General features: G+C 37.8%; 3 protein-coding genes across 4 annotated transcripts; 2 read left to right on the forward strand and 1 right to left on the reverse strand.

The window, feature by feature from the left end:
* Positions 1-69: 69 nt before the first annotated feature.
* On the reverse strand, positions 70-10174 carry LOC115426865 (zinc finger CCHC domain-containing protein 7-like). Of its 2 annotated transcripts, none has more exons than XM_030145094.1 (8): positions 9328-10174; positions 6636-6685; positions 6384-6494; positions 5301-5471; positions 5042-5077; positions 4693-4797; positions 3227-3344; positions 70-1132 (listed from the first exon to the last, which is right to left on the reverse strand). In XM_030145094.1, the coding sequence occupies exons 1-8, from the start codon at positions 9731-9733 to the stop codon at positions 648-650; spliced, it is 1482 nt and encodes a 493-aa protein (XP_030000954.1). In that variant the 5' UTR covers positions 9734-10174; the 3' UTR covers positions 70-647. The 2 variants fall into 2 exon arrangements, with proteins under 2 accessions (XP_030000954.1, XP_030000952.1); XM_030145092.1 differs by having other exon boundaries at positions 5277-5471.
* A 737-nt stretch (positions 10175-10911) lies between these two features.
* Positions 10912-14102, forward strand: LOC115427332 (paired box protein Pax-5-like). Its single transcript, XM_030145842.1, has 7 exons — positions 10912-11023; positions 11158-11323; positions 11707-11904; positions 11985-12025; positions 12106-12210; positions 13286-13393; positions 13522-14102. The coding sequence occupies exons 1-7, from the start codon at positions 10981-10983 to the stop codon at positions 13542-13544; spliced, it is 684 nt and encodes a 227-aa protein (XP_030001702.1). The 5' UTR covers positions 10912-10980; the 3' UTR covers positions 13545-14102.
* A 2791-nt stretch (positions 14103-16893) lies between these two features.
* Positions 16894-23223, forward strand: LOC115427523 (signal-transducing adaptor protein 1-like). The gene is made up of 10 exons (XM_030146106.1): positions 16894-16995; positions 17167-17238; positions 17509-17625; positions 17846-17902; positions 19802-20028; positions 20125-20256; positions 20391-20463; positions 20588-20690; positions 22778-22966; positions 23062-23223. The coding sequence occupies exons 1-10, from the start codon at positions 16894-16896 to the stop codon at positions 23178-23180; spliced, it is 1191 nt and encodes a 396-aa protein (XP_030001966.1). The 3' UTR covers positions 23181-23223.
* Positions 23224-23716: the final 493 nt, after the last annotated feature.

Here is a 23716-nt window from a genome sequence, read left to right on the forward strand (position 1 = left end):
AGCTGCTCAGCTCATTAATAATTCAGCAGCTTCATACCAGAAATACTATAAGACAACGCTTTGAAAGCTGCTGATTCCACACAGCTTTTCTGCTCCTCACTTGCACTACACGAACAATAACTAATCTCATGTATTTCCAAGTATCAAACCTGACATGCACCCTCCATTTTTAACATAAATAAGACACAAGCTGGTTTAAAAATACGTCCGTCGTCGTGTTTACAATATATATTTTTTTACATTTGTCACAGCAGGCGATCTAGTCATTGTCCCAATAGGATTTTCAAGTATTTTAACGACAGAAAATGCCATCTAAGTTCAACAATAACATTACATGTGAGATGTACAGAAACCTTCATAACTGTATACACATACACAATAAAAAAAATACAGGTATAATTTACAATTAATAATAAAAAGCACCATTTAAACTGTTTTGTTCTTACAGATTTGGCCCAGCCAGCATAAAAGTATTAGACTAATTCATGTAAAATGATAAAAGCACATCTATAAATGTTAACTTAAAGAAAGAGCATCATGTACTTTTTGTGCATGCATCTGCTCCTTTCTATAAACTTTAAATACACATCAATATACTAAAAACCAAAACAGTCATCGCTCACTACTTTAACATTTACAAAAATCTTTTATCTTCTTCTGTGACGTACTCTTTGCTTTGGAGAGAGAAGGTTTTCACTCCCAATATCTAGTCCACCATAGGGATGCAAATCCCCACGTTTCATTCCTCTTCTCTTCTTCCACCTTTCAGCCTCTCTGCTTTTTCTGCTTTGGCCACCCGCCCCCTCCTTCCTCTTCTTCTTCGGTGGAGATGCAGACCGCTTCTGACCGTTGGACCTAAAAGGATCTGCATAGGAGCTTTCATCATCAGAGTTGCACCGAGGCTGACCCAGTCCTCCTCCCTCTCTCCTGGCCTGGGCCTCCCTCCTCAGCCTCTTCACCTCCTGTCTCTCTCTGCGTCGTTCTGGCCACGTCTTTCTCCTACAGGCTCGGCCGTGTGGGTCCTGCTTCATCCTACTTCTCTGGACAAGCTGATTCTCCTCACCACTGTCCCTAAGTGGCTCAGACATGTGCTGCTGCTCAGGGAAAGGCAGTGATCCAGCACATACATGCTCTGAAAACACAGACGATGGTGAGAGAGGAAATGCTCTTGATAATCAGTGTTTTTTAACTATATGATGCAAAAGCCTGATGCTCAGACCAAAAACAGAGGCAGAAAGTAGTGACGTACACCTCAATAATTTGTGTCTGTGCATAATTAGTTTTCAGGTATCTGTTCTTTACCTGAGCATTTTTAAAAAAAAATATTTTCCAAATGTGTTCTTTCATTTAGTTTTAATGCATTTGAGGGAGTTATTTATTTTGCAGCACACTGCACCTTTGCAACACCTACATGGATGAGATGATAACAGACACAAAAGACAATAACTCTGTGTATAGAGCAGTGCATACATATTACGCATGACAAACGCAACAATGTAAAATATGTAACAAGGCAAAGCGGAGAAAGACTTGCAGAAAAAGTTGCCAATTATTTAAGAGATGTCTGAGACGAGGAGAACAAATATTAACATAAATGATGTGAGGTTCAGTTTGTCTTTGCACATAACAGCCAGCAGAAATGTAGACATACGTTAAGTTTTATTCTTTGAATAAATTGCAGAGCTTGTAATTTGGTACTTTGACTTGAGTAAAGATGTTGAGTCAGGACTTCTGCTTTTACCAGTATTTTATTTACACAAGGACCTGTACTTCTTCTTTAGTTTATTATGGGTGTACTTTTTGCTACCCCTAACTGTATCTTGTTCATCTCAGGCAATAGGGATTAGAAGACTGGTCATAATAGTCGCTTTTCCATTGACCCTCAAATTGCGTATAAAAATTTGCCTAATGGCAAAAAGGACAATTTCTCCAAAACTCTCGATCGATGGAAGGTTTTTGCGCTGGCAAGACGTGGTTTTTAGGGCATAGCGAAATTGGTATATCACGCAAAACTGCAATGGAAAGACCTTCTTACGCAACTAGGGTCATGTGAATAAAAAAAAAAAAAAAAACGATGTTGACAGGTTATATTCATATACCTGCCTTTTTCATCTCCTTTTCATCTGTTTTCAGTGTGCTTGGTTTCTGTTTTTATCTGCTGTATGTAAAGTGTCATTGAGTGCCATGAAAAGCGCAATACAAATAAAATGTACTATTATTATTATTATTATGTTACAACAAGCGAAGAAGAGTTTTAAAAGAAACATGGCACTGTATGTGTGGACACACCAGGAAATCAAATCATTTTTAAATTTAGTATGGGATAGAGGGGTAATATAAAATAGTAATGAATATATCTGTAAATCAACGTGATATTTATGTTTGTCGCCATGTTTATGGAATGACTTCTCGTGTCATCTCACAATAATAAATAAACAAATCATTGCATTTGTGATTTAATGGAGAAACCGACATTACACGATTCTGTTTTTTCGACATTTAGTATATATTAGTAAAGTTTTACACAGATGTCCAATGGAAACGCCACTACTGTTATTTATCTGTTGATACACAAAGACAGATGTAAAGTTTTCACATACAATTGACAGAAAGCTATATTTTCCACTTAGAATGCATCAAGAAAATCACTACAGCTATTTTTCACGAAGTAATACGTTTTAAACAACATTCAACCACCGTACAGCATAAATGGAGTTTAGCAGCCAAGACACTGCCAAGTCTATGAGTTACAGTGAGTTGCAGTTATGCCAATCTGTATATAGTTTATGCTGAAGTCACCTCATATTGAGCCAAGTGATTTAAAAATATCACACCAATTTAGTCACAGCGGCATTTAACATCTGAAAATATATACACTAACAAGTTTTACTGATGGCTAGAGCTGCAAAAAAGTATATTGATACATTTAGTTACTCTTATATTAATCTATTTTGATATCAAGTTTTAAAGTAAAATGCAAACAGGTTCTGATTGTAGCTGCTTAAATGTGAAGAATTTCTGGTGTCTTTACTCCTTTATGACAGTTACACTGAATGTCTTTGGATTTTGAACAAAAAGGGACACCTGAGAATGTCATCCTTGCCTCTGGGAAACACCCGTTGACTTTTTTATTTATATTTTTTTATACTATTTGGTGTCATTTTACCAAACAAAACATCAATTAGCTCAAAGTATAAGTGAGCGTGTGTATGTTTTAATGTGTCACCTGTGGCTCTGTTCTGCATCCTGGTGTTGAGCTGGAGGAATTCCTCCATGCTGTCGTAGTGGTAAACATAGGGCAGGGAGGGAAATGTCCCACTGACCATCCTCCTCTTAGTGCACTCCTAACAGCAACAGAACATCAGATGTAAGGACACAAGTAGACAAAATGCCTATTCGCACCTCATGTGATTTAGTAATTAGCCTGTTTTACTGAAATTCACCAACATTATCACCCAGGTACGAGGTCAATGTTCACTGTAAATGGCAGTAAAATATTTCCTGAGTACATGTTCATTTTTGCATTATAGATTTTTGCTAATATTACTGAACCTTAGTGCAGCATGGGGCTAGGCAATACAGCCAAAGAATGAAATCTCAATTTTCTTCAGCGTTTTGGATGATTTGTCATTTTAAGTGACTTCTTTCTGTATACATGAAGACATTAAAACAAAAACATGATTCAAAAGTCTTTCATAAAAGTACATCCCATTTATAAGTATAGAAATATATTAACAGGCTTAAATTTGCATGTTTGTTGACCATGAAATGTCTCCACAGAAAAATCTAAATTTTGATTCAGGCTACGTCCGTATGCGCTTTTCAGAAAGCAAAAAATTGATTAAAGAAATTAATTCAATATTAGGTCTCGCCTGAGTGCAGCACTTGAGTGTTTTTGCAAAGCACCTAAAGTGCAGAAAGAGAAAAGCTCTGATGAGACTTCTCTTCCACTCTGAAGAAAATATACAGTTTCAGCCAAATCAGACAAGAAATTAGCTTTTTAAAATTGGAGGTAACTTGTACTTGTGTGTTGACTTAAGTAGATTTTCTGCATGTTTCTTTGGGCTACATTCTAAATATTGTAAAATAAAAATATAGGTCAAAAAACTCAAAATGCAGAATTAGTTTGATAGTTTGATATCAAATACCACAATGCATTCATAGCACCCAAGGGAAACAATATTGTGTATAGCGACATTCACCTCTGAAATTGTATCCAGAATACTATTTATAATTTCCAACTGGCTTTTTCAAGAAAGAAGCAGAATGGAGGCACAAATAAAACCACAAATCTTGCAAATCAAACCAATTCACAGACAAGATGATTCACTCTGGACAATTTGGGTGGAATTTTTACATTACGAACTACAGATGTGGTAGATTTGCAAAAGATTAAGACCACACATAAACTCTGCAACCATTAAAATTTCCCAGAGATCTCCCAATAATAATGTGCAAACAGGACTAATAGAGAAGATGTAAGTACAGGAAAATAACACAGTGGAAAACAGCAATGTTACAAAGAAAACAAAAAGAAAGTGATTGAAGGAGGAAGAGAAAGGAGACAGATGCATTCTCCGTTAAGGAACCACAGAAGAATGTGAAGAGAGGCAAGGATCAAGTTAAGAACGAAAAGAGAGATAGATGGCAATGGTGCGATTCACAGGAGGATACTTTTCATTGATCACTTACATAGCCATAATGGCCCCTCTTAGAGCAGTTGTAACAATGAGCTGGGCGTTTTTTACGTATGGAGGTTTGGACTGGCTGCAGCCTGAGGGGAACCTCTAACCTGATCTGAAAAAAAGGTCAAACAAAAGAACATCTTTTAGTGTGGAAAAAGAATGGCATTACATTCTCTTTTCTTGGTCTGTGGGTTATTAAATCACCTAACCAACACAAACTCATGGTGAGGCTATTTGGATGATTTCCATTTTCATAATGCAAATATCTACAAAGTATTGTTTACACAGTAATCCAGTAAAACGCCCATGCTTAAAGGCTTTATTCATCATGCTTTTTACATCAAGTCTTAACTCACCGTTTGGTGGTACTGTCTCCAAGTGTCTGGGCAGGTCTGAGCAAAGATGGGAAGAAAAAGAAAAATGTCAAAGAAAGAGATTTTAAAAAGACCGGAAGAGTTATTGTGTAACTTCACAAAAGATAAAGTCCTGCTTTATGAGATCAAACAACCTTTATATAAATAAATCCTCTACAAGTCTGAGACCACATACAACTGACAAATGTTTCCTAGGCGTTCTTCAACACAAACACACCTGGGGGATCATGGAAAAACTCACATCAGAGAGGTGTCCTGTCATCCCACAGCGCTGGCAGTGCTGGTTCCACACTGGGGGCTTTTCACAGGGCCTGAGGCTGTGTGATGGCCGTCCACATCTAGGGCAGGGGCGGCTCAGACATTCCCTTTGGTTGTGGCCCCGAACCCCACAAAGGACACAGGTCGGACATTTCTGTGAACATACAAACAGAAGTGTGTTAGTTATCAAATTAAGACACAAGGGGTTTTCTGAACACCCCCATGGGGTGCAAGGTAAAAACACACAAACATGCATTCTGTCTGAAGTTATTATCTTACCATAATTAAAGCATTATTTTTTATTTTACTAAGATTACAACAATTGTCAAGTTCTTCAAAACTTTGCTCATTGGATGCCATTGTCATCGCAGCACAGAAGTATGTTCATATTTCTCCACCACATAGTAAAGCATTGTAACTTCACTTTGCATGCACTATGGACTGCTTGGACATAAACCAGAGATCATACAGTGACACAGATGGCCCATAAGAGCAACAGTTCACCAGGAAATCAGTGCAGCCATCATTGCAACAAAATATTTGGGTTTTTTGTTTTTTTTGTGAAATCTATTTACACTGGTGATGCATGTTTTACAGAAAAGTCTTTGTTTTTATTGTGAATAATACTTCCATTTGAAGCTGTATGTCTACTTGCTTGGTTTTCAAAGGAATTGTCCCGGTTACTCCTCGTTTTGAAATGTCTATGGTACATTTCAAACATAAATACTTACTACCCACATTGAAAAAAACTACAAAAAAAAACTGTTTTGCAAAATATTGCAACTTTCATGTTGAATGTTTTACACAGAACCTCTCTCTGCTTGGTGTCACTTAATCCAAAATATTCCTATACAAGAGAAGCCATGTTTATTTTTTTCTTTTGGCCACCAGATATAAATGATAACAATAAGGCATAATAATGAATATAATAATCCTTGTAAATCTTGGACTGGACACTGGACCTTTAAGTTCCAGCCTTTTGTGATTCCTTAATTAATTGTCTTAATTGCGCAGCTCTTATTTGCACCAACATACATGATGTAAATGTAACTGTAAAGTAGTTTACCTTGTATATAGGGCAACTCTTTGCTTGGTGACCTGTCCTGTTACAGATGTGGCAGATCAGAGAATGTCCAAATGCATAATAACGACAGGGCAGAGACGTATCAGCACAGCCCTACAAAACATGAAATGACGAAAATTTCAAATTCACCAAATTTCATAAATAAAGTGTTATATTTGTATTATCAATGACAGTATATACACTGCTAAACAAATGTTAATATATCATCGCAGATACACAGATATTAAATCTTACTTTGTCTTTGTCTGACACTGCCCAGGTATCTTGTGCTTTCACATTTGGGTCTATGAAGGAGAAGAAGGCAAAGGAGAACATACAATATTCTGCAATCACTGCATGAGGTACATAATAAAAACATAACCATACATTGCTTTCCGATATGTAAAACAAATGACCTAAAAGTATCACTAGAATAGCTCTAAAGTTATGCCAAATATGCCATTGTGCTGAATTGTAGTGATACGAATTGAATATACAGTACTTCCACCAACAGTCCAGGGGATTTATGTGACCACTAGAGGGAGTAGTGAGTCACTCTGCCAATCTCCTACAGTGAGGAAAACTAACACCACTAGGCCTTTGACCAAAGCGTTAGAAAGTGTCGAAATAAGATAAGAACCTCCAAGAAACAACTATTGGATCAAAGAAAATGTCAAAGCAAATGACAAAGTGGTAAAAGCTAGAGGGTCTGTTGGATACAGCTATAAATGAAAAGAATGAAGCTTGATGCTGATGCAGAGTGATGAAGCACAGTGTATCTTCTACACCAGTGTTTCCCAACCACTGTGCCGCAGCACACAAGAGTGCCGTGAGAAATCATCAGGTGTGCCATAGAAGATTATCCAATTTCACCTGATTGGTGCTTTAAGCGAGCGGCATGGTATAGATACAAGGGCCGTTCAATAAGTTCATGGCCTCACCCAGAAATACTGGTTGTTATAATACAGGATGTTACATTCTTTCGTGATGGGATAGTGATGCTTGAACATCGATGGACCAAGTGCATTGCTGTAAGTGGAGATTATGTTGAAAAATAAATATAAATTATCAGTCTGTGTTGTTCTGTTCTGGGTGAGGCCATGAACTTATTGAACGGCCCTCGTATGTATGTACGACTGCACACGCCAATGATCCACTCTACAATAAGTCTCCCGTTTCTGTTTGCAAAGTGAAAAGTGAACGTGAACCAGCCCCGATGCAGTGCGTTCTGCTGATAAAGCCCTCCTCACTAGTGACGCTCAGATCAGCGGGTTACCCGCAGGACCCACGGATCGGGTTGGGGCGGGGGGGATGTGCCTCTATTATACTACGATGGACCTCAATCCATAAGCCAAGGGGTCGCTGACGTACCCCTCTCAGCTTTCTTGTTCCAAACGCCCTGCAACAATGTTGCCTGTACACCTCCAATGTGCACATATACTGTATAGAGGCAACTGATATGCTGACATCAGCACACGCATAGACATGATGACATCAGCTGGATCGATGCCAAAATAAGATACAATACATGCGAGGGGTGGGGTTTGTTGTGTCTGGTACCACTTGTTATGAGATGTTATTATTTATGCCTAGTTCGCCGTTTGTTGATCCACGGTTCAGACTAAAATGTGACAGTTTTGACTTTGTTTGGACCATTCCGAATAGATCTATGGTGATTTATGGTTTTACTGCAGCTGTTTTCTGTCTAAAAACTGGGATTAGTTGACAAAGCTATCTTAACTATCAACTGATGCAGTATATGAACATTATAAGACACAGTGATATTTTGGCCACCTGTCAAGAACAAATTGATGATACCATAATACAAATGTATGTCAACAATGAGCTACATTTTTTATCCAGTGAGTGCCACAGACTGCTGATACATAGCATTGAGTCATTGCTGGTGTTAGTAGCTGTAAGTCTATTCTGGTACGCGACTTCCCCTTGTTGCTGACAGTTTGGAATATGAATATTACATAGTACCCATTTAAAACTACAACACACTTCCCAAAAAAAGGGCCATAACAGGAAAGAAGGGCCTGAAAAACAAATTTCACATATTCGGTCATACAAAAACTGTACCCCTACCAACCCATCTAATAAAAATTCAGAGAAAACACTTGACCTTCCCATAATAACTATCACTGAGGAGTGAGGAAAAGCTCAGACCCTTTCTCCTCCAGTGGAGCTGCTGCATGTAATACAAGATGAAATGCTATGCAGGGCAGCTTCCTGGTGTGAATATAAATATCTTCATTAATGTGAAGCAGAGCATTTCTGAAAAGCAGAATGCCTCTATGTGAAGTTTAAAAGACAAATGGCAAAGAATTACAGAAATTCAATACTAAAATATAAATCCCCTTAGTTCTTGGCATTACTCTGTATGTTTTTTAAAAGCCAACTCTGCTAATAAGCTAATAATCATTACTATAACTATGTTGTGCATTATGTTGGACAGCAGAAAACTGTGCTTTCTGGATGAGGTTGTGTCACTTCTGGACATGTACTTACACTTGATCTTACACTAAGCCAAGAGAAATAAGTTTAAAATTCTGTAACTCATTTATTTATTAATGTGAGACAAGAAGGGCTGGACAGATTTTAAGCCAAAGTGTAAAATATGGTTGGTGCAACATCCATCATGTAGTTGAAGAAACAAATCCATTTGCACAGTAATGGCAGCACTTTGTTTAATCACCTATGTAAGTCATATTCAAATGAAGTCTGGTCCATTATTTAAGGTGACATTCACATACACACAAAAACAAAGAGGCAATGATAAACCACCTCCTGAATTATGTTATTCTTCAACTGTGTACTAACAGCTGTTTCTGGACCCAACAATTTAATTTTCTCAACAATGACAAGCTAAGCATAAAGGAAAAAGAATAGCAAAAAGAAAAAAAAAAACAAAAAAAAAAGGAAGTTGCTCATCTGTACTAACCTTCATCTCCAGAGTCATCTTCATCGCTGCTGCTCCAACAGCTCAAGTTGAGCTGAATGCACGAATCTCCCTCCTGCTCTTCTTCTCCCAGGATCATCCACTCCTCGATCGGCTGGTCCCAGTCCTCATCTTCCTGCTCCTTTAAGTCCAAAGTGGAGGACGGGCTACAGTCTGTGCTGTTGTCCTCCTGTTTATCCCGTCCAGAGGTGATGGAGAAGGCGAGGAGAAGAGGAGGAGACCTTCCTCTGCTGAGTCTAGCAGCTCGTTTATTGTCATGTTTCTGCTGATTCAACTTTATCTCCCCCTCTTGTTCTTCTGAACTGCAGGAGTCCTCAACAAAGAAACTCTCATGTTTTATCCCCTCCTCTTCACCATCCTCATCTTCAATTCTTTTAACAGAGTCCATAGTAAAACCTGCGAGCTTCAGCTACACAGCGCCACCCAAAGGCGAGACGGCACACTGCAGCACTATCAAACATTGATCAAACAGCGGCCAAATGTATGGCTAACTTCACTTGTTGTTACATTTTCTATCCACGTTGTTCACATATGTTGTCTCGTAAAAGAGTTACATAATATTATCACTTATTTGAAGTAAGTATGTGAAATTTACAGTACCCTAATCACACGTGGGTTAACATGGGCTAGCTAGCACTATGCTAACACAACTCCTATTAAACGAGACAACACCAAACAATTTTAACAAAGACTAACAAAACAAAGGTTTATAAGGGCGCGTTTCAGACACTGACGGCTTAAACTAATTACATACCGCTTTTAAATCATTAGAACACCTGTTCCTGCACATTGCCCCAAGTTGCATACTCTTATTTACTTGTTTGAAGAACTTCACCGGCGTTTCCGGCGGCTTAAAGGATGGACAACTAAAACTGAACCCAGAGTTAAACACACTGGATTTGGTTGGTCAAACAAAATACTGAAAGTGGAGCATGAACTTCACCATTATTACCTCCGCCAAGGAACTGATCTGCCTTGGCGGAGGTCTGCGGTCTCCGAGTGCTTTTTTAGGTTGTAATAAAACAGTGGAATTAAAAGAATAGTTTGTCACATTTCTGATGTGTGTACGTGTGTTCTAGTAGCATAGTCCGTTCTGCAAAAAAAAAGAAAAGTTTTTGTTTGTTTGTTTGTTTGTTTGTTTGTTTGTTTGTTTGTTTGTTTGTTTGTTTGTTTGTTTGTTTGTTTGTTTGTTTGTGGAGGGGGTGTAAAAGGTCTCACTTAAGACAGGCAAAAATTCTTACATTTTTAACATCGTTGTATTTTTTTAGCCCATCCTATATAATCCAATAATAAGTGCTATTTCTTTCTTCATTTGTTAATCCCTGAATGCTTTTGATGTGATCACAGTGGATTTAAAAAAAAAAAAAAGTGAAGTGTTTTTCACTAAAGCATAACTGTGCGCGCGTACATGTGCATCTGTGCGTGTGCGTCCAATCAAAGGGCTCGTGCAGCTGTCCACGGCTCAGGTTCTGAAAGCAGCGGACACCAGCCTGTCCCACCACTTTGCTCCCATGCGAGCATCCGAGCGGTTGAGTTTTTGTGTACATTTTTACATCAAACTGTCAAGTACATTTCATAGAAGCCAATGTGCATGAGTTTAAAGCGCAGGTTCTGTAATAGTCTGACAGACGTGTGATGGAGGTTCGTTTTGGACAGGTTCACCTCGCCGTTACGCAAAGTAAGTTTTAACCACTGACCTCAAGTTGGGCCACAACAAGTTGTCAAAAGTCGCTTAATTAATGAACAGTGTGTGGCTTTGTAACCAGTAGAGTAATTCCTCCAGTGCTTTTCTCTGCTGTCTCCGGTGCTCAGGACACGGTGGTGTGAACCAGCTTGGCGGAGTCTTCATCAACGGGCGCCCGTTACCGCACGCGGTGAGACTGCGCATCGTGGAGCTCGCACAACAGGGTGTGCGTCCCTGTGAGATCTCCCGCCGCATGCGCGTCAGTCACGGCTGTGTCAGCAAAATACTAGCCAGGTAAACGGACTTCATGTCATTATTATTCATTACATTATTCTGCCTATTGCAGCCTATTACACACACATTATTCTGTCCGTAACAAACTGTATTTTATAAGCAACGCAAGTTTGTTTATATAGCTCATTTCACACATACAGGGAATTCCCATTACAGGGGATGCTTACCCTAGTTGCAAAGATATATCTGGGAAAAGAAATGTATTTTATCTGTCAGCTACATAGATGTGTTGTTCATTAAGTCTTACACTAAAGTGGACAAGACCTACAGTCATTGTCATGATCTATGATTTGTTTAGTGTCATATTCAGTCACATCAGTATTTATAATATATGCCTCTGTTCCTCTTTTTTTTTTTTTTTTAATTCATTATTGTTCTTTCAGGTACAATCAGACAGGAAGTATCCAACCAGGAGTAATTGGCGGCTCTAAGCCCAAAGTGTCCACTCCCAGAGTGGTGCAAATGATCCTGCACCTTAAACGCACTAATCCTGCCATGGTCGCCTGGGAGATCCGAGACAGACTGCTGCTGGAGCAGGTGTGCGACCACAACACTGTGCCCAGCATCAGCTCCATTAACAGGTAGCATATGTTCAAATGTTGCTGTGTTTGAATATCAGTAGCCTACTGAATATACAATATTTTTTCATCTAATTTTACAGGATCATCAGAAACAAAGTTCACCCTGAATCTTGTGACGTTGGTGAGTTTGTCTTTTCCGTCTCTGCTCTTTCTTGACCACTGTTTCTTTAATGTGTCCTGACACTGATGTTTGTCCTGCAGTGTCATCAACATCAGCTTTTGCCTTTGGAACCACATGTTCATCTGAATCCACCTATTCTATCAGTGGGATACTGGGCATCAGAAGGTGCAGCAAACACAAGGAAGGTAATACTGTGGCTCTATTGTGTGTGCAACAGTCTTAGTATTATTCTGTGATTGGACCTGTTTGTTACAAATAAGACCGTCCAAATCCTACTGAAATTATGAACTGAACATAATGCATGAAAAGTCTTCATAGTGTTTCTGCCTTTTGATTTACAGGAAATTAATGTTTGAAATTTTTATAATGAGAATAATTGGATTTTTTTTTTTTTTTTTTTTTTTTGCTGTGAGTGTCACCTGTATTGTACATTTTATTAGGAGACAATAATGTAAATCAATCAAAGATAAAGCAAATTTGGTGTATTATACTGTCTACCCCACATCCTTTCCTATGTGACTATAGGGGAAACAGGAAATTCATAATATATCTGATTTTGTTTTATTTATCATTGTAAAGTTATGAGCAAACTGTTCAAAAAGTATATCATAAAGTCAGTCGCAATCAGACCATTGTCATCTTTTTTTTTTAAGATTTTCTGGATCTTAAAACAGCGGAGAGGACAATCCTATCTTTAAGAAAATACATTGTAGAGAAAATGGATTGCATAATTAAAAAAAAAAAAAAAAAAAAGAAACATTACTCTTCTCTGTTGGCAGATCTAAGTTCTACCTCATTTCATACATTTAGAAATCCTTAATAATCCTATAAAGATATAAATGATACACATATTGTGGTGGTTTCTCTGCCACACTAGACCACACAGCAGACTTATGTGTAAAACCAGTGGTGCTGTGTTAATATTAGTCTGGGAGTAACAACCTCCACAGCAGGAGACCCGCCTCACAGCCCCGGGCTTCTGTCCTCACAGCCAGCAGGCTCTCTGCTCCCCCTGCATCTCCATCACCTCGGCCTCTCATTACAGCTCTGCTTACTCCTCTGCTTTTCCATCACCGCAGCCATTAGAATATGAGAACACACAGACAAATGTGTATGCCTCCACCTGGGAACACACAAAAACATACACGCTCATGCATGTAGTTTATCATTCCTCTAATTAGATGAAGTGAAGATAACAGGGAGGGAGGTGTTATAGCTAAAATAAAAGTGAACCTGGACAAAAGCTGTTTTGTTCTCCAGACAGGGACAGCTCCTGCACCATGTCTCACCATCTGTGTTCCTGTAATGATGCCTGGGGATCGTCTGACCCCTGCCTGACCTCTATCTCCAGCCTGAACTTTTACTCCGGTCTGTCTGCTAATCACAGTCCAGATATGTTAGGTTAGTTAGAATCAAAGCATCACCACTGTCTCCAAAACGAGTTCAGCTTTGATGTCTGTCTCAAAGTTTTTTCTCTAATCTGTCTCCTTGCTCAGGGTCTCCATGTCATTACAGCTGAAGTGACCTGAATTAAACCTGTAGAGAAGTATGATCAAATAAACCTGCTAACACACACTGTACATCACCTCTAATGTTTTATTTAAATAATTTAGGGTCAGATATTATACTCACACTGGTATCTCAGAGGCTTAGTGGAGCTTCTTCATCAGTCCAACATATTATCCCCCATCTCCAGCACCTCTGTGGCCCTTTTCTGCTCAGTCAGTGGTTAAGGGCTAGTATCATTAGGGGCCCTGTGATGAAGAACAGTGACTGTTCCCTCTCCTTGGTGTGAGTCTCCCCTGCCTCCCCCTCCAGGATGAGGGATGAGGGGGGAAGGGTGAAGATATCGCAGGGACCTGATGGGTCAAAGAAGGCCGCAGAGAAAGGAATTTGCAGGTGGCAGTGGGCATCAGTCCGGAGGAAGTATCTAATACTCAACATTTTTGTTGTTTATCTCTGTACAGCTATATGCATATGAACTGAATAACATGCATGAGCAAACAACCTGTACGCCACAAGTGTGGGATTCTTTCTGTAACGTGATGTTTCTTTTGTCAGTTGTCTTTCTATAAAGTGCTTTGGATAAACTTTATGGTGTTCAAAGTTCTACATTAATAAAGATCACATGAACTGACAGATTGCTTTTTAACTGTGTTGCAAATTAAATTTATGACTTTGTTCACTTTTTAAACACATAATTGTCACACTTTACATTGTCTGAATATCTTGTGTCTCCAACTTCTATCCATCAAGGCAGTAGATCAGTGCCTGGGTTTAGACTTGTATAACTTTACTTTGTTTATCTTAGGAACTAAGCTATAACTTTCAATTTACATCTCAACAAGTGGTGCCAGGCACAACAAACCCTGCCCCTTGCATGTATTGTAGCTTATTTTGGTATCAATCCAGCTGATGTCAAGTCTATGCATGTGGTGATGTCAGCATATCAATTGCCTCTATAAATGTGCCAAGTTTGAAGTAAACTGAAACAACTTGCTGTTTTTATAGACATTTGAAATTTCACCCATTATAATTTAATGGGAGGGGGAAAAAAAGATTTTAAAAATTCATCCAAAATTTGATGTTTGACCTACTTTTCCCAAAATCTAACCACATCTATTCTGGGTCACTGGCAATCTATAACCCCAATTTGGTATGAATTTAACCAATAGTTTTGCTGCTAGAGACATGTGAATTTCCATCCATTTTAAGTAAATGGGGGGAAAAAAAAGATTTTAAAAATTCATAACAATTTTGAACTTTGACACACTGTCCCCAAAATGTAATGACATTTATTCTGGGTCCCTGGCAATTTATAAACCCAATTTGGTATGAATTCAACAAATATTTTTGCTGCTAGAGTGTTAACAAACAAGCAAATGAACAAACAAAGAAACAAACAAACTGAACCAAAAACAATAGCCCTTGCCTCCCCTTAGGAGTGTGGGGTAATAAAAACATAGTTGACCCTGATTCAGCCAAATAAAAAAGAAAAAGAAAAAGAACTGATGTGCTAACCCTCCAGTTATCTCACAGCAGCCTGCTGTGTTTCAGGGGTGGACTAAGTATTCAGAGGACTTGCTGTGCATTCCAAACCTGTAAGTATTATCAGCAAAGTGTGCTTAAAATATGAAAAGTAAAGGTAGGCAGTCAAACAGTGTCTATCAGTTTAACACTCAATGTAAAAGTATCTGAGGAAACCACTGCTGTTGTAGATTTCAAGAAGACAAATGGCAAAACAAATGGAAAGACAGTCAGCGAAAAGAATCTCAAAGACCTGTTGTCTTAAGGAAAATAACATTGTGACTGAAACACATATAATGATCCTCAACAGTAAAGCTGTGCAGTCACTGGCCTAGATGCAGTTTTAAAATCATCAAGGACACCAGTCATGATGATGATGATGATGATGATGATGATGATGATGATGATGATCACCTGGTGCATTTATCAACATCTGCAGAAAGTCTGAGTAGCAAAGGGGGACTTGTTCTCAAGTATCTCAGCTCAAAAGGTCATTTCTGCTGTTTATTACTTCTAATAAAGGCACAGAGTAGAGGATTTAGGACAATCTAATTGCAGACATGGAATGTAATATCAATAATTATCTTTTTATCATCAGTGTATATTTACCTGAACATAACACAGCACTTTATGTAGTTACATTATTACTATTATTAGTAGTAGCAGTAATGGCAGTAGTAGTATTTTTGTTTTGTTTTGTTTTTGTGTGCCAACCTGCATTTTCTTACAGGCTTGAAGAGTGTGAGGTGAGAAGTCTGTATTCAGTTGCATTCTACATCCTCACCACTAGATGCCATTAAGCCCCACAATATACTTCTCACAATCATGACTGTAATATTGTATTTATTTGATAATTTAAATTTTTCTAAAAAAAAAAAAAAAAAAAGATGCGAAGGGTTAGATCAGTAATAGTGTTGCCTCCTGATGTTGGCCTCCCATGGTAAAACAAAGAAAGTGAAAAGTGAGTCCCATTTATAGATGTATTCATACTTATGAGAGTTTCTACTACTTGGGAATGAATTGACAGTTGATTTGATATAGATCTGTTTCATGTGGACGTCAGATCAGTTGGCTGAGACACTCAAACCCCAAAACCTCTGCAACACATTCACATCTTCTTGATCTAAACAGGTGCCTGATAATCTGTCTCTGTCTGAAAGGATGCTGATGCCTTACTTCCATCCCTGCATGCTATTAATAACAAAAATAAATATACTATACATATTCTAGAGCAGCATTTTTACAAATACCTCTAGAAGAAGAATCAGTTTATTAGTGAATTCTTTGTATGTAGAGGATTTGAGTCTTTTCAGTGATTATTATTCAGCAGTGTCGGTAGTATCCTTTTAAAACTCCCACTGCATTGTGAGATAATTAAAGGGGTTTGTAAATTACCGGTCAAAGCTGTGTGTCTGCATGTGTGTGCTGGATAAATGCTTTCATGCTTCATTGCCTCTTGCCGTCCTTTGTTTAGCTGTCATTCTTAAATTATTCTCAGGTTCAAAGTACAAAAGGAGTGGGATTTATTCTGGATATTTCATACCAACTTCCTTGTTTATAAATCACTGTTTCCTCATTCTCAGTGTCTAAACAGACTGAAAAAAAGGGGGAGGAATAGTTTATCAGTAAAAGTTTATGGACCAATAATTTTCTCAGACAGCCTCATGTTTCACCTCGGGGCTGACAGTGCTTTGAGAGCCGCTCGAGGACACAACTGGGAATAAACCTGCACTCGGATCAGGCAAAACTGACTCAACAATAATGATACAGTGCTGAACAAACAGAAGCAAACTGAATAAAAGTAGAGAGAGAAAAATAGTTATCAGACCAAGCCTGAGAAGATGGCTGTGCCCTCCAGAGTGGTCCACAAGAGGAGGGCCACCATCACGGACCTGCCTCTGTACTACTGTGGACACCTGCTGAAGAAACACACTGAGGAGAAGGTGAAGACCGAGACACTGCAGACTGAAAATAACAAAAAACATTAACAGGGATAAATGATGCAGACGTGTAAAGGTTCATTTGTTTGCTGCTATAAGAATTCACTGTTTAGAGTTGGAAATGTGAATAAATATTGAGTGTATGAGTTTTTAATATACTGGTATAATTTTCAGGATTATAAGAAGTACTACGCAGAGCTCCGTGGAGCCACATTGTTTCTGTATAAAGACGACACTCAGGACACAGTAAGAACATGTTTTCAATTACAAATTACAAATACATATGTGTAAATATGTGTTCACTTGTAAAATTAGAATTTGTGTTCTAAAAAAAATACCTGACTTGATTTTCAGGCCATAAAATATTCCAGACTTTGTGTAGAAATGTGAATTCATGTTATATCGTATTATGATATAATTTAGTCTTTTCTTTGATTAGTGTATGTTCTTGTAATTGTGTCTGATCCAAAGTGAAAACTCTGTTCTCTGAGATGCTTGTTCCATCAACTTTGCCAGTACACAGAAAAGCTGGAGCTGGAGAAGCTGAAGTCGATGGAGTTAGATGCTCCATTTCAGAAGAAGACACCAGCTGTCTTCACTCTCATCCTGCAAACAGAGAAGGTGAAGCTGAAGGTATGATAACATAAGAAAGGCTGTGTTACTTTACTTTACCATGGGATTCCTGAACATTATCACTGTTGTATTTACCATAGTTCCAGGTTTGAGCTTAATTTGACCAAACAGGATTTTAATTGACCAAAACAAACATTTCTGGTTGCCTCAAAGAGGAGGGGATGTGCATATATGATTTGATATGATTATCTGATTTATCATCTGTGTTCTCTTCCTGCAGATGGACAATCCCGACACAGGAGAAGAGTGGAGGGGTTTCATTTTGACGGTGGTCAGAGTAAGCAAACACACAAACAACAGTGCTGCCGCTTAAAGTGTGAAGATTACAGAGTTCAAAGTTGCAACAAGAACAAGAGAGTTTAAGACTCAATAAACACAGTCACACACAAAATATCAAAAATACTATTGTGAGGTTTTTGAACTTTTTGAACACAGTATTTAACTAGACACAAAAAGGCAAGTCGAGTTGACAACGGAGTATAAGTATCTGCCAGTTAATCATTATAGAGTCTGTCATCCCACAGTGGTGTGGCTCTGGGGTCAATATGCCCTTAAGACTAATGATATGACAACTATGATGAGTGTACAAGGAAATAAAAAGCAGAGAATAAGAATATCAGTAATGGGAAGGACATAGAGTTCCAATAGTCCACTCCTCTTCCCGTTCCACAGTCTTATTAATCCCAAAAGACTATTTTTATGGAGAATTCCAAATGAATATAGTAACTTATCACTGTTTATCATATTATCATCCTCTGCATTTTGCATTTTTTTCAGCGAACAACTAGATGTTCATAAAAGCTCAAAGTAAACTCAAAGGTTACAATATCAAAACAAAGAAAACTGAAGAAAAAAATAAATACATTCTTTACTGAACATAAAAATAAGTGTTTACATTCAGTACCATTCCAAATGTGGGTTTTACTGGTTAATGAATGTTACAAAAGATGAGTGTTTCTACTTTTATTGTGGAGTCGCTGAACATCCAAATGGGTCACATGTATTATCAATGAAAAGCTGAAAGACTACATTTTGCCTTAATTATTTCAATGTGTTGATAGGGTTAGTGATTCAGAGATTAGTAAACATTTTAGATCAGTAGATGCTTTCAACTGTTTTTGTCTTTGAGGGTTAATCCGCAAATGATAACCTTAGTTTTTCTCATTTTTGTGAGCTTGTGCCACAGATTTATTTAGTTTATTTATTTCCATTTTATTTAATTATGGGACCCTCTGATGTTCTATCTAGTATTCTATCTACTATCTAGTAAATCTAGTATAGATCTGCTCCAATATTTAATCAGTTTGTTTTTGGCTCATGCCCTACCCTTCTACTAAGATGAAAACTGCTGCAAGAGCTTTTTTAGTCAGTAATGAATTTTCTAACATGGCAGATAATATAGTATAGATAGTAAATTTAAATCCTTTTATTGCAATCTCTTAAGAGCAAGTGACAACAATCGCACTTTATTGTACTGTCAGTATTTTATAGTGATTTATAATGTTGTATATACAGTGATGTACAGGGTGGGGAAGCAAAATTTACAATATTTTGAGGCAGGGATTGAAAGACAGTGTATGACCAATTAGTTTATTGAAAGTCATGAGAATTTATTTGCCACAAGAAAATTGACATAATAGAAAATGTTTTTATTCCATGTGTCCTCCTTCTTTCTCAGTAACTGCCTTCACACACTTCCTGAAACTTGCGCAAGTGTTCCTCAAATATTTGGGTGACAACTTCTCCCATTCTTCTTTAATAGTATCTTCCAGACTTTCTCGTAATAGTTTTGCTCATAGTCATTCTCTTCTTTACGTTATAAACAGTCTTTATGGACACTCCAGCTATTTTTGAAATCTCCTTTGGTGTGACAAGTGCATTCAGCAAATCACACACTCTTTGACGTTTGCTTTCCTGATTACTCATATGGGCAAAAGTTTCTGAAAAGGTATGGATAATAGTGTTAGGTATGATTATGACATCAATATATGTTTGGTTTCAAAACAATTGACGTAGTGCCTGCTGAGAAAAAACAACTAAATGTTCATTGTAAATTTTGCTTCCCCACCCTGTATACTGTCTCAACTTGAGTGTATTATAGTATAAGAACTTCCTCTTGTTTTATTAAAGTTCTTTTCTTTTATCTCATCTCATCTCATCTCATCTCATCTCACAGAGGCAGATCCCTGGTAAGCTGCAGCTGCTGCCTGGCCAGATGATGATGCTGCAGGAGGCTCTGGATCAGGAGAGAAAAAGAAATCCCCCGTCTCCATCTCCACGTCCTGCCCTCCCTCCTCGCCCATCCTTCCTGCGCCCCCCTTCCCCTTCCCCCTCCCCCTCCCCCTCCCCCTCCCCCTCCTCCCCGCAGCCTTCAGACCAGCCTGACCACAGCAGCATGCCTTTGTAAGTCCTTCTTGTCTCAACCTTTTGCTTCTAAAACAGCAAAACTTCATTCTATACACATATCAATGAAGAAGTATTTCCCTCTTTTTCCTGCAGGTGCTTCTACAATGTGACCCGGCAGGAAGCTGAGAGGATGTTAGAGGAAAACCCAGAGTATGGAGGCATCATCCTCCGCCCGGCCACCCAGCCCAACAATTATGCCCTGACCCTGAGACAGGTCACATCCAGGTCAGCTCATCTGAAAACGGACAATTATCTGCATTTATTTTGTGCTGTTTCATTTGTTTTTGCTGATATTTGAGTATGAGCTTTTATTTTAATTTAATGATTTATGGTGTCTAAACTGTGTCTTGTTGTTCCAGTGGGCCTGTCATGAAGAACTACAGAGTGACTTCCACAAAAAAATCAGGCTTTGTCATTGAGCTTGATAAACCAGTACGTCTCAAAGCTTTTATTTTATGTCAACCAGGGTTATCACAGGGTTATGGATTTTGATTGAGGTAACATGTGTGCCTTTTTTTTTCTTTTTTTCTGTTCTTATGTGTGTGTTTGTGTGTAGGTGACAGTATCCTCTTTAAATGATGTGCTTAAATACTTCCTGGAAAAGACAGATTATCGCCTTCAACCCTACATGACATCTCAGCCCTACGACCTTCACATTGGTGAGAAAATAGTCACAGAAACAACACAGTCATAAATAATGATTAAAATTTTGGATAGGCAATTAATAGGAAAAAAAAAGACATATAAGTTAACAATAGTGTGTACAAGATGTTATTGTTATACAGAATGCACAGTCTGATAGGGATGTAGGCGGAGGCCACAGTTTATAATGTATACTTTTTTAACCATATGCCTTACTTTACATGCATTAAGGAAAAATTATAATAATCCAAACAAAACAACTCAACAAACCACAACCTTCCCTCCAACTGTACCTGTCAGTCCTTTGTTACTTTACTTTACCATTTGTTAACCCCACAAACGTAATAAACCGCAAATGTAATAAAAATTTGCAGCTTTTAACGTAATACACCCACAAATGTAATAATTTTCCCACAAACATAATAACAGTTGCCTACCACAAACGTAATACCTCATTTCCCACAAACATAATAATTATTACTTTTGTGAGGATTTCTTACATTTATGCAACAGTAAAAATCTTGTTTCCAAAATAGTAATAACTTCCCACAAATGTACTAAATGAGTACATCACATACATTCAAATAATGCATGCATGAATATTTATTCTTCTTTATTTTCCTTCCCATTTATTCTTGTCCTTTGGATACTTGCCTTTTTAGAATGATCAAATGGTGCAGTTACACCCCATGGTACCAATTCCAGATTAATAGGTGTTTAATTACAAATACAAGTGGAGGAACAAAACAGTATGGGTAAAAATATTGTAAAGGTTTTGTTATAAAAGCTTCAGTATGAACTGGATATTCATTCTCATGAAGTATAATAGAAGCCTATGTTTGAACCATGTAAAGAATATGTCTGGATATGATTATGATAACAACGGAGAGGGTTGGCGCACACTGTGGGAAAATGACGTATTATGTTCGTGGTAGGTGACTGTTATTACGTTTGTGGGAAAGTTATTACATCTGTAGGATTATTACATTAAAAGCTGCACATTTTTTTATTATGTTTGTGGGGTTAACACCATTTATCCATTTTCCTTGTTTCAATTAGCTTTTGACATTTTTTAAATCCCTAAATACTGTCAGACAACCAATTTGACCTGATTTCACCGTTCAACCATGGTAAAACAGGAAAAAAAAAAAACAACTTTACACTACACCCAGCTAAAACAGTGTGGTGTCAAACTGACGTGAAAGAACAAGATGCAAACAATGTAATATGTTATTCATGGGGTTATATGTTATTTATTAGGGTGTCAAATTCAATTAGTTCAGGGGTCACATACAGCCCAATTTGATCTCAAGCGGGCCAGACCAGTAATACAATAGCATATTTTCATGTGGATGAGAACTTTTTGTTTATTGCACAAAAAGTAAAAGTGTAATTTTAACAATATCAGGCCTCAGCTTCTCATTTACACATGTGCATTACAACTTACAAATCTACAAATGCACAAAACATTTAGTAACAGTCATAATATTGTTAAAATTCCATTTTTTTCCCAAAAGAAATTTCAGGTTGTTTAGATTATCCACATTTTTTGTGACAGGATAGTTTGTACATGTAAACATTTCATCATGTAATTTAGGTTTTTTCACACAAAAACAAAAAAAAGTTATTGTCATTTATAGGTTATAATGCTATTATTTTACTGGTCCAATCCACTTTAGATCAAATTGGTCTGTACATGACCCCTGAGCTAAAATGAGTTTGACATCCTTGACTGTTTATTTCTTCAGTGTGATTTTTGCACCTCAAACATTCAACCCATGGACTGGATTGGACTTTAGTGGGCCAGTTTTAGGCCACAGGCCGCATGTTTGACACCACTGGTTTAGAGACTTTAAACACTAACAGCAAAAATACAGTGTGTAAATATATAATAAAAACCTTTGAGAAAATGAACATTATGGAGGGGTTATTTATAATTAGTAAAAATACAAGGTTTAAGTTCCTCATAACAACAGTTCCACAAATTCTAACTGAAATACTGTGCCACTTTTTGGGCATACTTTCCCTCTTTTCTTGTAACTTTTGGAACCTTGCTGGTAATAACTGATTTTTTTGCTTTGTATATAACTTGTGTGTCCAACAGAGATGTCTTCTGCTCCTAAATGTGTCACCATCTCTTCACCATCACCAAAAACTGTACCCAAGGCAAAAGTGTCACCTATGATGCGGTGGGAGGGCAAAGACGCCCCTGAGTCTCCACCAGATAAGGCGGCGGAGAGTGAATATTTGGTTCCTGATGAGCACTGGCCTGTTGATCACAGTCTAAAGCTTGGTGAGAATACAGCAGTGGATATGCTACATAAGATTTCATAATCATATGTGCAAGTCACTCCTAAATTACTAAAATGTGTTTGTTTTCTGAACTAGTTCAACTGGACGGTCAACTTCAGGAGATTTTAAAGTTTCGGAGGGAAGCCATCTCCAACAGTGAGAGCAAAACCACCTATGAAAACACAATCTCTGCGGAATACAACGAAACAATATGACATGTGTGGATCTTTAGGAAAAAAGTCGACAAATTAAAAAGGTCGGCTAAGGTCCCTGTGGGTGTGACAGACCTCTGCCTATAGCTTCAGAGCCTCTTTACACTTGTATTTTAAGCCTTAAAGACCAAGAATTACTTTGTGGCAAGTTCCAAATGATGAAATTTTATATTTAACCTTTCCTGTTGCCCCACAGTGCTGTGTCTGTGGGGAAAGTCTCTCCTTAACACTTATGGTATGACAGTTTTAAGTGTACAAGGAAATAAAATGCATAACAAGTGGTGCCAGGCACAACAAACCCCGCCCCTTGCATGTATTGTATCTTATTTTGGCATCGATCCAGCTGATGTCATCATGTCTATGCATGTGCTGATATAAGCATATCAATTGCCTCTATATGTGTGCCAAGTCTGAAGTAAATTGAAACAAAATTGATGTTTTTATAGACATTTGGAATTTTGCCCATTATATGTAAATGGGAGAAGAAAAAATATTTTAAAAATGCATAAAAAATGAGAACTTTGACCTACTTTTCCCAA

Source organism: Sphaeramia orbicularis, chromosome 10, assembly GCF_902148855.1.
Source record: "Sphaeramia orbicularis chromosome 10, fSphaOr1.1, whole genome shotgun sequence".
Taxonomy (NCBI): Eukaryota; Metazoa; Chordata; class Actinopteri; order Kurtiformes; family Apogonidae; genus Sphaeramia; species Sphaeramia orbicularis.